Source organism: Phlebotomus papatasi, chromosome 1 (genome assembly GCF_024763615.1).
Source record: "Phlebotomus papatasi isolate M1 chromosome 1, Ppap_2.1, whole genome shotgun sequence".
Classification (NCBI taxonomy): domain Eukaryota; kingdom Metazoa; phylum Arthropoda; class Insecta; order Diptera; family Psychodidae; genus Phlebotomus; species Phlebotomus papatasi.
The window spans coordinates 66708342-66721944 of NC_077222.1; the positions used below are offsets into that span (position 1 = coordinate 66708342).

The window sequence follows — 13603 nt, forward strand, 5'->3', positions numbered from 1 at the left end:
TCGGACGTAACTGATTTCAAAAATGACCAGCCACCAATTTAAAGTGAAATGTGGGAAGTTCCACTTTAAAACAAGGCAATTAAAGAATCACATCTACCATAAGCAGTCTAGTTTCATCACTGCATCAGAAAGTAGTAATCACACCTATTGTAATCCTTGTTTTCTCTCTAACGTCTCGAATCTGTCTTACAGAACATTTTTTGAACATCAGTGATTCTTAGAATTACTAGTAATTAATTTAAAGTAAAATGAGAAAAATTCCGCTTGAAAACAAAGCAAATTGGATGAAAAATTCTCAAAACGCGCCGCATGGACAATGAAAGAATCACACATACCATAAGCAGATTCAGGCTTAATGTTTAATTTGACAGAAGTTATCTGATGAAGTCTCATTTTGATGGGAAAGTGTGTGCTTTCCTTCGAGATTTTAGTGAAAATTGTTTAATATCCCAATTTTCTTATGAATTTATTCTGTGGAATCTCTGATGAGTCAAATATCCCGAGCGACGTGCACAGTGTGACCCGAAACAGTGAGGAATTCTCAAATACGGTGGTCAGTAATTTTGACAGATGTTTTTACAAGCTGCAAAATTCAATTTTCCTGAGCTGCAAGGGTGGTTATTTCTATGAATTTTCCTCCACCCACAAAAACGACCCCCTTCAAGCAAAAGATTTTCCTGGTAAATATTAACCCTAATAAACCCTCAATAACTTGGAATAGTTGCTTTTTCGAAAAGACACTTGCAGTATGCAAAAATGCATAAAATATTTCACATGAGAATTACGATTTTAGGCCCATTTTTTATTTTTGCTTTTTGGACCCAGGAAAAAAGGCCTAGGCTTCCAAGTTTGTCAGGAAATGTGAGATGTAGGACTAGCTTTTAGATTATATGTCCATGGATGAAATTCATTTAGTAACTTGGAAAAAAACAACTTTTACGAGGCTGCAACATTACGAAGGTGCAAAACCTTCCTCTACATGGAGTTCTGAACTAAATGACAACGTATTGAATGTTTAGTAAAGGCGCCTAATCGTCACTTCAAAGTTCAATTGTACAAAATCTAGTCCCCGGCGAGTGGCCTTCAAAGTTGAAGCCAATTTCGTACTTTCACATACAAATGCGTATGGGAATTTTTCTGCACTCGTGACCGTTACACGATATATATATCAAAATTGATGTGAGCCTTGTGTACAAGACTCTGAGCCTTGTAAAGAGGGATAAATATACTATATATCTGTCTAAATGCGGTCTTGTTCTGAGAAGTGTAAGCTGAGTTTCTGATCAATTTATGAGTTGGCTTCAAACAGCTCCATATAAAAAAAACACTTCGCCGGGGGCTACTACAAAATAAAATAAAGAAAAATTAGGGGAATGCATGTTACTTTCGGACGATTCAAGCTTTGAATAACTCATTTTTTTTCAATATGTTTTTTGATTAGTTTGACCCATTAAAATATTACTTACATTTTGAAAGTAAGTCCAATGCTTCAAATTTCCCGAAGAGAGGCATGGGGGCATGGGTCATCCAATTAGAACACAGAAAAAAATTGAATTGTCCAATTTTTTTGCGGTGATTTTATAAATTCTTTCTTTAATGAACAAAAATTCTCTTTTAAAAATTACTTAGGGTAAGTGTGCCAAATTGCGGCATAGTTGCATGCAAGCACCAAAGTCTCAAGTTTGAAATGTAATATCTTTAATAGAAATTGATTTATTTTATTCCTTCTACTTTAGGAGTGTTGCTTAGAACCTTGTAGACAGTTTATCGTCTTTATTTACTTTAAAATTATTCCTAATACATTTTAAAATGAATAAAAATGTAGACATAGCTTTGGTGCCCTATTTCGGCCACCTTCATTCTTATAGTTTCTTGCCCTTCGAGAATTCTTCCAATGCCTTTTTCACGTCATCTCGTTTGTCGAAGCTACATTTTTTGTTATTCTTTTGCATTGTATAATCTCTAGATGTAAAAACTAAAAATTCATGGAAATTCGAGGAACAAAAAAGGTGGCCGGAATTGCAAGCTGGCCGGAATTTGGCACACTTACCCTCATTTCTCTTTGAATAATATGTTTTACCGGTATGTACATTTTATTTCTCAATTTCTAGAAAGTTTACATTTTACGACTGTTTATTCTTGTGATTTTAGAAAAGTTTGAGCCCAATCATATGGTATGGAATTTTTCGACGATTATTATGATTATTATAGTGAGTCAAATGAGATTATTGAGAATCTCTTTTAAGTAATTTCAAAGCTGTAACAAGAATCTCAATTTTGTATAAGTTCAATAATGTTTATCTCTCCCAATAGCTGTGATTTTTTAAAAAATATGCGATGTAACTATTTTCGAAAAAGCTCTGTTTGATTTTCGAGCTTTTTCGAACTTCAATTGACAGCTGATCAAATCAAAACAAAGCTGTAAACACGTGTTTTTTCCTAGATTTCACGTATATAATTGTTTTCCGGGCGTTTTTAAGCCAAGATCAATGGCTTTAGCAAGTGAACAGTTCCGGGAGATTGTAGAGAATATCTTTAATCGCTGGACTGCCTTAAAATTGGCAGTTGAACATGGAATGGGTGGAAGAACTGGTCATCAGGTAGGTCTCTTCCGTGGAAACCGTTGCTAAATCTTCAACAATAATCCTTTTATCCCGACAGAAAGCCATTGAGTTGATGAATCATACCTTTGACTACTGCATTCAGCCTAATACACCAGCTCCTGAGGATTTACAAGATGCTCTGGATGACTACCTTGATCAGGAATTCCAGACGATTTGCGATGACAATTCCTCACAGGAAATCAGCTTTTGCCTCATAAAGTACCTCAATATGTTCAGAGCTGGACATCTAGCTGAGATCTCTAATGAACTGGCTCAGCTGCCTCCTGTGACAAAGTGGCTGAATCCTGCCCACAAAATCACCTACGTAGCAGTTCCGGATGATTCATCATCGGAATCCGAGGAGGAAATTCCTCAACAAATTGGTGCTTTCACTGTAACAGATCTTCCGCAAGGATTTGAGCCTAGTTCTAGCGGGGGCACGATGACAATGGAGGAGGAAGATCTAGATCCTGGATGGACGAAAGTAACGTCGAAATCCAGGAGAAAACACTAAAATTCTTTTTTTTCTATTGAAAGTCTGTAATTTATAATTTTGAGAATAAATGCTGGTCAGATTAATCATCTACTGATTCATTCAGCTGTGCCAGGAGAGCAGCTCGCTGGGACTCCAATTCCGATTCACTGAGTCCAGGATCATCAATCTTCGACGGTGAGATGGATCCTCTGTCGGAAATATCGCTCTCCGGACTCTCAGAAGGAGACTTTCGGCGTCGCTTCTTCTCTTTCTTCTTCTGCAAAGAAATTCTCTGTTAGTTCGTTTGTTTAAAACCTCTCAAAAAAATACCAATTGATACCTTCTTGACAACTTCCACAACTGGACTCAGCGGAGGAGTAATAGAAGATTGCCGATGTCTCTCAGGAGAAACGTAAGGTGGCTGAAAAAAATTATTAAAAAAAGGAATTCAAAATTAGTACAAAACTTTTCACTTTGCACTTTGCAATTTTTCTTTTCAAAATGCAAAGTGCAGAGGAAATAAAACGAATAAAAGTTTACAATGAAGAAAAGACTTGAGATTTTCCAAGACGGATTCTTCAGGAGTAATTTGTTTATTTTTATTTCCTAAAATTTAAAGGAAGCACAACGTAAAGTCTTTCCATTGCATTTGCAAATTGCAAAGTCCCGGAAATCTTTATTAAGAAGGAGAGGCAAGGTATCTCAGGCTTTGCGAAGTGCTCGAACTCGTGACTTAAATGCTACACTTCAGTACTTTCGCATCATTTACCGTTTAGCGGCTCTCAACCGTTTGAACATTTACTTAACCCTTTAAGGACAAATTGGGTAACCGGTGACCCAAAAATGATTTTTTTTCTGACCCCCAATTTTTGACCTTCTCGTTCTTAAAGAGTTAAAGATAAAAAAAACAGCTTTAACAGTAATAAAATAGATTCTCGGTCAAAAATTATTTATTGGTTTATAACCGGTTGATTAGCTGTTCACAACCGATATATAAATCACTCAAAATATTGCCCAAAAATACATCTCAGGGCTAATTTAATTGAATTTCAGAAAAAATTACTTATCGGTTATGAACCGATTTATTATCGGCTAAAAACCGATTGAAACCGGTTCAGTTTCATCGTAAATTCCAAGACCGTTCCAACGAGCCCCAATAGGACCCCATTCAGTTGAGAAATACGCTCTCTGGAGCCTTTTTAATGTTTAAATTTGAAAAACCATTATTAGCAATGATCCAACGAAATTTTCGTATAAGGACGATAAGGATGAAATATCCGCCTGGATTATCACTAAAACATATCCAAATACGAAAAATCGCACGAGTTTTCGAGCAATAAAAAAAACACATGCTCTAATCGTTTGGGCTCCAGGCATGGCAACGGCCGGATGGACAGGCCCACAGACGAACAAACAGCGTGATGCTATTTCACCGAAATCGGCTGAAACGCGAATATATGTTGAGAAAATTTGTCCCCCGGGGATGAAAAGTGGAAAGTTTTGGGGGTGAAAAAATCGAGATAATATACAGCTCTCTCTGTAGAATTCTAACAGTAAAAATCAGAATTATAATCTAAATGAATTTGATGCACAAATTTATTTACAAAAAATTCGAATTTAATTTAAATTTTGTAATGTAATAATTTGGGGTCATGAAAAAGAAAACTACAGTAAATTAATTTTTTTAGTAATATTCACGAATACATTCTAGCAGTTTCTTGCACTTCAGCTGATAGCAACTTTAAGAAAATTTTCTCTATTGTTTACGAAAAATTCTCACTTGAGTGTCACAAAATAAATTTAATTATTGCTAGAAAACTGCAATAAATATTTATATTTAAGTGTAAGAAACGCAATAAAGCACTTTAAATTCCTCTATTTACAGAAAATTAATTAATAACTTGAATTTTATTTGATATCCAGATTTTTATAATGTAAAAAAACTTCAATAGATTACATTTCTTTCAAACTTGTTGAGGTATTCTAAAAAAATATCTCCAAAACCAACTGAATTTTCTAGCAGTTAATTAGCTTCTAAATTTTTAAATTAAAATTAGTCATAAATAGTAAAAAGTAATTTATGAATTAAATTATTATTTTGACTGTGAAATTCATTAGTATAATCCTTCAACTGAATGAATTTTAATTTTATTGCAGTTCTTTAGTGAAAAGTTTGCTAAAATTAGGTGAAAATATTATTGAGATTTTATTTTGCTCTTTTGCCTTCAATTTAGTCTTCCTTTGTAATTACACAACTGCGAGAAAGTATTTTGTATTCCAAGGCGTGTCAACTGCTATAATAAACTACTAGAAAATTAATTTTCTCAATAAACAAGGACTTTTTAATCTAACTACATAATTTTAATAATTTAATCAAGACGAAATGACCATAATAGGGTCCAATCGATAGCTATTAAAAAATTATAAAACAATTGTAATTTATTAAAATTTAGTATTTTGGAATTTGTTAATTTTTTTCCTTAGTATTCTTCACTTTGACTTGAATTTATTGCTATTTGGTCGTAAGTTAACTACATTAACTTATTAATTTATTGATTAATAATTAAGCAGATTAATAGTTATTTCGAATTTAGTTTTCACAAATGCAACAAAAACTGCTAGAAAATCTATTTTTGATATTTATTTGACGTTGTAACACTGAAAATTAAAAAAAAATATATCATAGAAAAGTACAGTAGACTCTCAAATTCGGTCATTTGGGACCGAAATGTCATCCGAATTAGAGAGAAATTCGGGCGACAAATTTTTTGAAATGCAACGGTTTTCTGTTTATCTGCATACTCATATTAAGTTTACATGCTCATATTAACTGTAAATTCCATGAAAGCCCCTTAATAATGTAAAATAATATCACAACTGAGATAAAGCATGGCAAATTTGAGCATTTTTGCTTCATTCGATAATCATAATCGAACTTGAAAAATGTCAACAAACTTTTTTTTAAGTTTAACTGCTGCGCCCGAATTAAAAAGTAGACCGATGTTAAAAGAGCCGAATTAGCGAGAGTCTACTGTAAAAAAATTAAGTTGTTGTGCCTTATCTTTAATTTAATTCAAAAAGTTTAAGGTTAATTTAAGACATAACCTTAAAAAATGAAAGACATTACGTTATGTTAGGAAGAATTGCATTGTCTAGCCTACAATAAAAAAGGAAATTTTGATCCATTTCGATCAATATTCTAGCCATGTCAGGAACAAACTCGTAAAAAAATTCATTCTAATTTTAATATAAAAAATATAACCACAAAATAGAAAGGATATTCCTATATTTTAAATATTTCTGGAATACATATTTTGTTAAATAAATTCTAAGAGAAAAATTATAATTTTAGAAATATTGAAAAAATCACTCATCAAATTGAATATTTCGATGTTTTTTGAGGTTAGGCCATACATAACCTCAAATTATAGAATGATCATTTTACCAAATACAGTAGACTCTCGCTCAATGGCTCTTTTTTAATCGGGCGAAAAATTTTGTTGACAATTTTTACGTTTATTTATGAAGCTAATTTGCTCACATTCACTGTAGTTCTTCCTATTTTATAGTTATTCTTTATAATTGAGCGCTTTTTGTGGAATTTACAAAGGCTTTGACGCCCAAATCAATCGACGAACCAGATGATATTTTGCCCCAAATGCCCAATTGAGAGAGAGTCTACTGTAACTCGATGTTTTTTGAGGTTAGGCCATACATAACCTCAAATTATAGAATAAACATTTTACCAAACATGACAATCAGAAAGGTTAGAGGATTTATACAACGCAACTCTTTCAGGTTCTAATGAATTTTTCAAACAAAAAAAGAATTAACCTAAAAAATGATTGAGGTTAAGTTGTCGAGAAAATTAGGTTAAGTTATACAAAATGCAAAGAAAAAGAATTAACTTACCGATTCAGGAACTTTCCTGTGCTTCTTCTTCTTGCGCTTCTTCTTTTCCACACTCTCCGAGCTCTCAGAACTTGAAGAGCTAACGGATGGAGACACCGACTTCTGTCGCTTCTTCTTAACCTTCTCATACTCCACTTCAGATTCCTCTGATTCTGATCTCGTGGAAGATCTCGAGCGCTTCTTGTATTTCTTATTCTTCTTGGACTTTCTGGAGCGGGAATGATGATGAGTGCAACTGTCCTCGCAATCCTTAATAAAGTCCTGCCAGACTTTCTCCACCTTTTCCTCGGATTCATAAGCACTGAACACTTCTAGCTCCATCACAAGCTGCCTGGCACTCTCCCATGAATCCTGACCCGTCAATCCAGCTTCCAACCAAACTGTCTTCAACTCATTCTCCATCTTTTTGATTCGTCGATTTTCCTCCTTCAGACGTTCCTTTTCGGCCGCTTCAGCCTTTTCCAGGAGCGAATTGTACGTCAGTTTGACGTTTCCGGCATCAAGAGTTGCTGATCTCTTGTCCTCGCAGACAACCGTTGCAAAGTCCTCAAAAGTCGTGTCCGCTTGCACTTGGAAGCCCTTCTCCTTGAGAATCTCCTTGATGATCTTCTTTTCATCATGGAAACGAGCTTTGAGATCTTCCACGTAGAACTTGAAGAGATCCAGAGGAGTCGATCCGGATTGCCCGAGCATGGCTGAGAATCTAAGATCAGAGGAAATGATGGGATACAGTTCAACCATCAGGGACATGGAAGTGAGCTTCCCTTCCTCATGCAGGGAATCTAGAAGGGCCAGGAAGGCATCTCTATTCTTCCTGGCCAGTCGACGCATTCGCTTTTTCTCCAATTCTTTTTCCTCCTCATATTCCTTCTCAAGGCTCCGAATATGCTCCTCAAAGACAATCAAAGCGTCCTCCTTGTCCATTCCTAGAAGATTAACGTCCGTCTTGAAAGCAGAATTCTCCAGGAGTAGCACTTGAGCCTCTGACCAGGTTGTCTGATAAGTGATAGATGTCATAGATTGAAGCAAATCTCCAAGAACTCGCATATTCCTCTTCTTCATAACTCTAGCCTCCTCCTTTTCCCTCTTGGCCAGATTAAATACACAATCCTCATAGATATCCCTCCGATCCTGTTCCGGAACTGTCTTCCACACTTCCATTCCCGCAAAAATCTCATCGCATTTATAGTACTTCATCAGGGAACTCATTTTTTCGGACGTCATCAAAAACTTCTCCAGATTCTCTTTTGCCTGCTTCGCCTTCAATCTGTTCTCCTCCCTCTCATCCTTCATCTTCTGCGTCTTGTACGCATTGAAGGCCTGCTTCTTCTCATTCAATCCCTTAAATGACATATACCTCGGATCCCTCGAGATAACCTTCACGCACTGATCCCAGGAAGAATTTGAAGCAATATTCTTCTCCTTTAGTAATTCCTTAAAGGCCTCAATTGCTTCCTTTTTATCCTTAAATTCCATTTTTGGAGGATCTCCAGAGTCTGAACTCTTTCCTGCATCACCTTCCGAATCTTTCGGTGGCATTTCCGGTACCTCAATGGCCGCCAAAGTGGCTGCCATGGCTTGATCGAGAGCTGAAGAGGAATTCTCATTGGAAGCAGAATCTGGGGCAGGGGAGGCTTGCGGGGAGGCCGTTGTAGTGGTTTGGGCTACTTGGGGAGTGGACATAAGTGGTGGAATGATGGCTGCTGTGGCCACAGGGAGGACAATGTTGGGCATGCCGGAGGATGTCATTGCTGCGACGGCTTTAGCAGCTGTTGCAGCCCTAGAAACATCAGGGAGAAGCCCTTGTCAGCTAATTTTCATCCAATATAAATTTATTCTACCATCCCATAACTTTTCGAAACATTCAAGTTTTATCAGACTACCGTTAGTTGCGCTAAAATCGCGTCTATCAGTATCAGACTTTGGACAAAATCAGTTTCAATTTAAACCTTTTAAACCATTAAAAACCCGTTAAAACTCTTAAGAATCTCAAACAGTTTGATTGGTTTGTATCAATCTCTTATGACTCATTTTATAACAGATTTATAATGTGTTATAAATCAATAATCTATCAACTATCAATAATAAATAAATAATAAATTCAATAATAAATCAATAATTCTATCTATCAGATTTTTAATTTGTTATAAATCAATAAATGTAATAACAATTTATAATGTTATAACATATGTATAATCTGTTATAATATAGGAAAATTATTAAGTTAAAACATGTACAGTAGAGTTCCACAAATTTGAACATTTTGGACAGGGGAGTGCAAGAACCGTTTGAAACCGAATAAACGTCAAAATAAGTTTGTTCTCGTAGCGTTTTGACCATTGACGTACAAGTTTCATTTGACATTTGTTCGGTTTCAACGGTTTTTGCACACCTTGGGGGCTTTGGGGGTATAGATGAAAATTCTCACTCCTCAAATTTGAACAGTATTTTCAAAAACGTAACGGAATTCATGTAAAATTCACTGTTCTTAAATTGTGGAGCTCAAAATGAAAAATGAACTTATCCTATGGTTAAAGGATATGTTCATTTTTCATTCTGAGCTCCACAATTAAGGAAAATAATTTTATAGAATTGTATCAATTGAATTTGTTGAGAAAATTAATATAATACGACAATATTGAGGAATCACCAGAGTAAAATAGTTCTAATTCAGACTCCATGTAAAATTTCTTTTAAATAACCTCATAATTTACATTTTGAATGCAACCGTCGTTCAATTTTGAGGAACTCGACTGTAAATGGGATTTCTGCGTTAGAAACGTGAAACTCTTCCAACTTTCTAAAAACGCTTTCATAGTTCTAAAAGTGTTTTTGCATTTCTTGGATGCGTTTCTAGAAACATTTTTGCGTATACGTATGTATATGTTCAATGTTTTTTGAATGTGTTTCTACGTTTATATTTATAGAAACATTTCGGTGTTTATTAAATACAAATCCACTTTTCTACAAACGTTGTCGTTCTTACAGAAATGTTTCTGTTTTTATAGAAACGTTTATGTGATTCTTGTCTTGGATGCTTCCGCATTTAAAAAAATGTTTCTGAAAATGTAAAAACATTTTCGGGTTTCTTGGATGCTTTTCCACATTTCTAGAAATGTTTCTAAGAATATAGAAATGTTTTTGGGTTTCTAGGAAACGTTTTCACATTTCTAGGAATGTTTCTGAGAATATAGAAACGTTTCCGGGTTTCATGGATGCATTTTCGCATTTATAGAAATGTTTCTTAAAAATATTACAACATTTTCGAGTTTCTTGGATGCGTCTCCGCATTTCTAGAAATGTTTCTGAGAATATAGACACGTTTCCGGGTTTCTTGATGGAAGCGTTTACGCATACCAAGAAATGTTTCTGAGAATACAAAAACGTTTACAGATTTCTTGGATGCGTTTCCACATTTCTAGAAATGTTTCTGAGAATATAGAAACGTTTCCGGGATTCTTGGATATATTTTCGCATTCATAAAACTGTTTTCGAGAATATAGAAAAGTTCCCGGGATTCTTCGATGCGTTTACGCATTGCAAGAAATGTCTCTTGAATACAAAAACGTTTACGGATTTCTTGGATGCGTTTACACATTTATAGAAATGTTTCAGAAAATATAGAAACGTTTCCGGGTTTCATGGATACTTTTCCGCATTTCTAGAAATGTTTCTGAGAATATAGAAAAGTTTTCGGGATTCTTGGATATATTTTCGCATTCATAAGACTGTTTTTGAGAATATAGAAAAGTTTCCGGGATTCTTCGATGCGTTTACGCATTTTAAGAAATGTCTCTTGAATACAAACACGTTTACGGATTTCTTGGATGCGTTTCCGCATTTCTAAAAATGTTTCTGAGAATATAGAAACGTTTCCGAGTTTCATGGATACTTTTCCGCATTTCTAGAAATGTTTCTAAGAATATAGAAATGTTTTTGGGTTTCTTGGAAACGTTTCCACATTTCTAGAAACGTTTCTGAGAATATTACAACTTTTCCGAGTTTCTTGGATGCGTCTCCGCATTTCTAGAAATGTTTCTGAGAATATAGAAACCTTTCCGCGTTTCATGGATGCATTTCTGCATTTCTAGAAATGTTTCTGAGAATAGAGAACTGTTTCCGGGTTTCTTGATGGAAGCATTTCCGCATATCTGGAAATATTTCTGAGAATACAAAAACGTTTACGGATTTCTTGGATGCGTTTCCACATTTATAGAAATGTTTCTGAGAATGTAAACGTTTCTGGGTTTAATGGATACATTTCTTCATTTCTACAAATGTTGCTGAGTATATAGAAAAGTTTCCGGGCTTAATGGATACTTTTCCGCAGTTCTAGAAATGTTTCTGAGAATATAGAAACGTTTCCGAGTTTCATGGATACATTTCCGCATTTCGAGAAATGTTTCTGAGAATATAGTTAGAAACATTTCCGAGTTTCATGGGTACATTTTTACATTTCTAGAAATATTTCTGAGAATATAGAAACGTTTCCGGGTTTCATGGATACTTTTCCGCATTTCTAGAAATGTTTCTGGGAATATAGAAAAGTTTCCGGGATTCTTGGATATATTTTCGCATTCATAAAACTGTTTTCGAGAATATAGAAAAGTTTACGGGATTCTTCGATGCGTTTACGCATTTTAAGAAATGTCTCTTGGATACAAACACGTTTACGGATTTCTTGGATGCGTTTCCGTATTTCTAAAAAATTTCTGAGAATATAGAAACGTTTCCGAGTTTCATGGATACTTTTCCGCATTTCTAGAAATGTTTCTGGGTTTTTTGGAAACGTTTCCACATTTCTAGAAACGTTTCTGAGAATATTACAACTTTTCCGACTTCCTTGGATGCGTCTCTGCAATTCTAGAAATGTTTCTGAGAATATAGAAACCTTTCCGAGTTTCATGGATGCATTTCTGAATTTCTAGAAATGTTTCTGAGAATATAGAAACGTTTTCTGGTTTCATGGATACATTTCTGCATTTCTAGAAATGTTTCTGAGAATAGAGAACCGTTTCCGGGTTTCTTGATGGAAGCGTTTCCGCATATCTGGAAATGTTTGTGAGAATACAAAAACGTTTACAGATTTCTTGGATGCGTTTCCACATTTCTTGGAATGTTTCTGAGAAATGTTACAAATATTTCTGGGTATATTGGATGCATTTCTGCACTTCTACAAATGTTTATGTGAGAATATTGAAAAGTTTTCGGGATTCTTGGATACATTTTCGCATTCCTAAAAATGTTTCTGGGAATATAGAAATTTTCCGTGTTTATTGGATGCGTTTCCGCACTTCTGGAAATGTTTATGCGAAAATTGAAAATAAAAAGTTTTCGGATTTCTTGGATGCCTTTCTGCATTTTGAGAAATGTTTCTGTGAGAATATAAAAATGTTTTTCCGGGTTTCTTGGATGCATTTCCACATTTTTGAGATTATTTTTTTTTTGTTTTTAGAAACGTTTTCGAAATTTGTACTTCTCTTCGCCTAAAACTTTTTGTTCTTGTTTTGAAAAATTAAACAAGATACTTTTGGAAAATTATTGATTTTTTGAAAGTTGCTTAATAAATTGTCCAAAATTTTCAATTTTGTTTCAAGAGAGATCTTGGGAGACTTTTGAGAACAGATTGCATCTAGAAACTTAAAAGATTAAAATTAAAAGGTTTTTGAATCGAGTCCAGTGATCTAACAATATATTTATATTGTATTCTTGTAAGGGACATTTTTTGCGACAATATTTCTTCACTAACCGCCCTTGAAGCATATGCATCATGCATTTCCAAAAATTCCCTCAAAATAAAACAAAATACGACTAAAGGGTTTTCTGTACTTACTCTTCAATCGCTATCTTATTCTTGATCTCTAGATATTCAGGAGGAGCTTCCCAGCGGGATTCTTTCGTGTTGACATTGTGATAGTAGACTTTTCCCTGATCCGATTGGTACTCCTTCCAGGGGCATGAAGAAAGGAGCTTTTCAGCTGGCGTCTTGAGTTCATCCGGTTTCTCCCAGGAGCTCTGTTTCGTGACGCTGTTGTAGTAGTAAGTACGCCCGTCCGGGGATTTGTGTGCTGACCACTCACACGGTACAATCCCCGCAGCCGCCAAACTGGGGTCTTGAGCGAAGGTGGTGAATCCCGGAGGGGGTATACTGAACTGAGACACCATGGGGGGAAAGCCCATAGTGGCTGGAGGAGGGATTCCTGTCATGACGCTCGCAGCTGTTGCTGCCGTTGCAGCTGCAGCTCCCTGGGCTGCCACAGCCAATGGCTGGATTTGTGGTGGTGTGGCGACATTGGGGGGATTGCTGCCACCATATGGGGAGGCTACATTTGTGCCCCCATTGACAGAATTGGATTCCTGGCGAGAAAAAGTAAACATTCCTTAGTGACATAACCTCAATAGTAAAAACAGTGAAAATTTCCACAGAAACCTACCATTTTTCCTGGAATTTTCACCTGGCTTCCAATCTAGGGATATATAGCACTTATTTTCACTACAAAATCTTTCAAAATTTGCCGTATTTTCAGAGGAAATTGGGAAAATCGGAAACGACTATCCCGACCAAAACAAATTGTTGCGCCGCGGGTGGCTGGGACTGAAAGCTATTTCGAAA

The 13603-nt window shown here is 35.4% G+C and overlaps 2 protein-coding genes across 2 annotated transcripts; one reads left to right on the top strand and one right to left on the bottom strand.

Moving 5' to 3' along the window:
- The first annotated feature begins 2402 nt into the window (after nucleotides 1-2402).
- On the top strand, nucleotides 2403-3183 carry LOC129797925 (uncharacterized). Its single transcript, XM_055840811.1, has 2 exons — nucleotides 2403-2600; nucleotides 2662-3183. The coding sequence occupies exons 1-2, from the start codon at nucleotides 2490-2492 to the stop codon at nucleotides 3115-3117; spliced, it is 567 nt and encodes a 188-aa protein (XP_055696786.1). The 5' UTR covers nucleotides 2403-2489; the 3' UTR covers nucleotides 3118-3183.
- LOC129797916 (pre-mRNA-processing factor 40 homolog A) lies at nucleotides 3112-13587 on the bottom strand. The gene is made up of 5 exons (XM_055840799.1): nucleotides 13425-13587; nucleotides 12824-13347; nucleotides 6991-8770; nucleotides 3419-3499; nucleotides 3112-3355 (listed from the first exon to the last, which is right to left on the bottom strand). The coding sequence occupies exons 1-5, from the start codon at nucleotides 13425-13427 to the stop codon at nucleotides 3179-3181; spliced, it is 2565 nt and encodes an 854-aa protein (XP_055696774.1). The 5' UTR covers nucleotides 13428-13587; the 3' UTR covers nucleotides 3112-3178.
- Nucleotides 13588-13603: the final 16 nt, after the last annotated feature.

Bases quoted from the DNA above. Each gene is read 5' to 3' on its own strand.
- LOC129797925 (XM_055840811.1), top strand. From the start codon at position 2,490: ATGGCTTTAGCAAGTGAACAGTTCCGGGAGATTGTAGAGAATATCTTT. The intron at 2,601-2,661 runs GTAGGTCTCTTC...TTATCCCGACAG, and splicing joins GTGGAAGAACTGGTCATCAG to AAAGCCATTGAGTTGATGAA.
- LOC129797916 (XM_055840799.1), bottom strand. The intron at 3,500-6,990 runs GTAAGTTAATTC...AATTTTTTTCAG, and splicing joins ACAGGAAAGTTCCTGAATCG to CCACCTTACGTTTCTCCTGA. The intron at 3,356-3,418 runs GTATCAATTGGT...ATTTCTTTGCAG, and splicing joins TTGTGGAAGTTGTCAAGAAG to AAGAAGAAAGAGAAGAAGCG.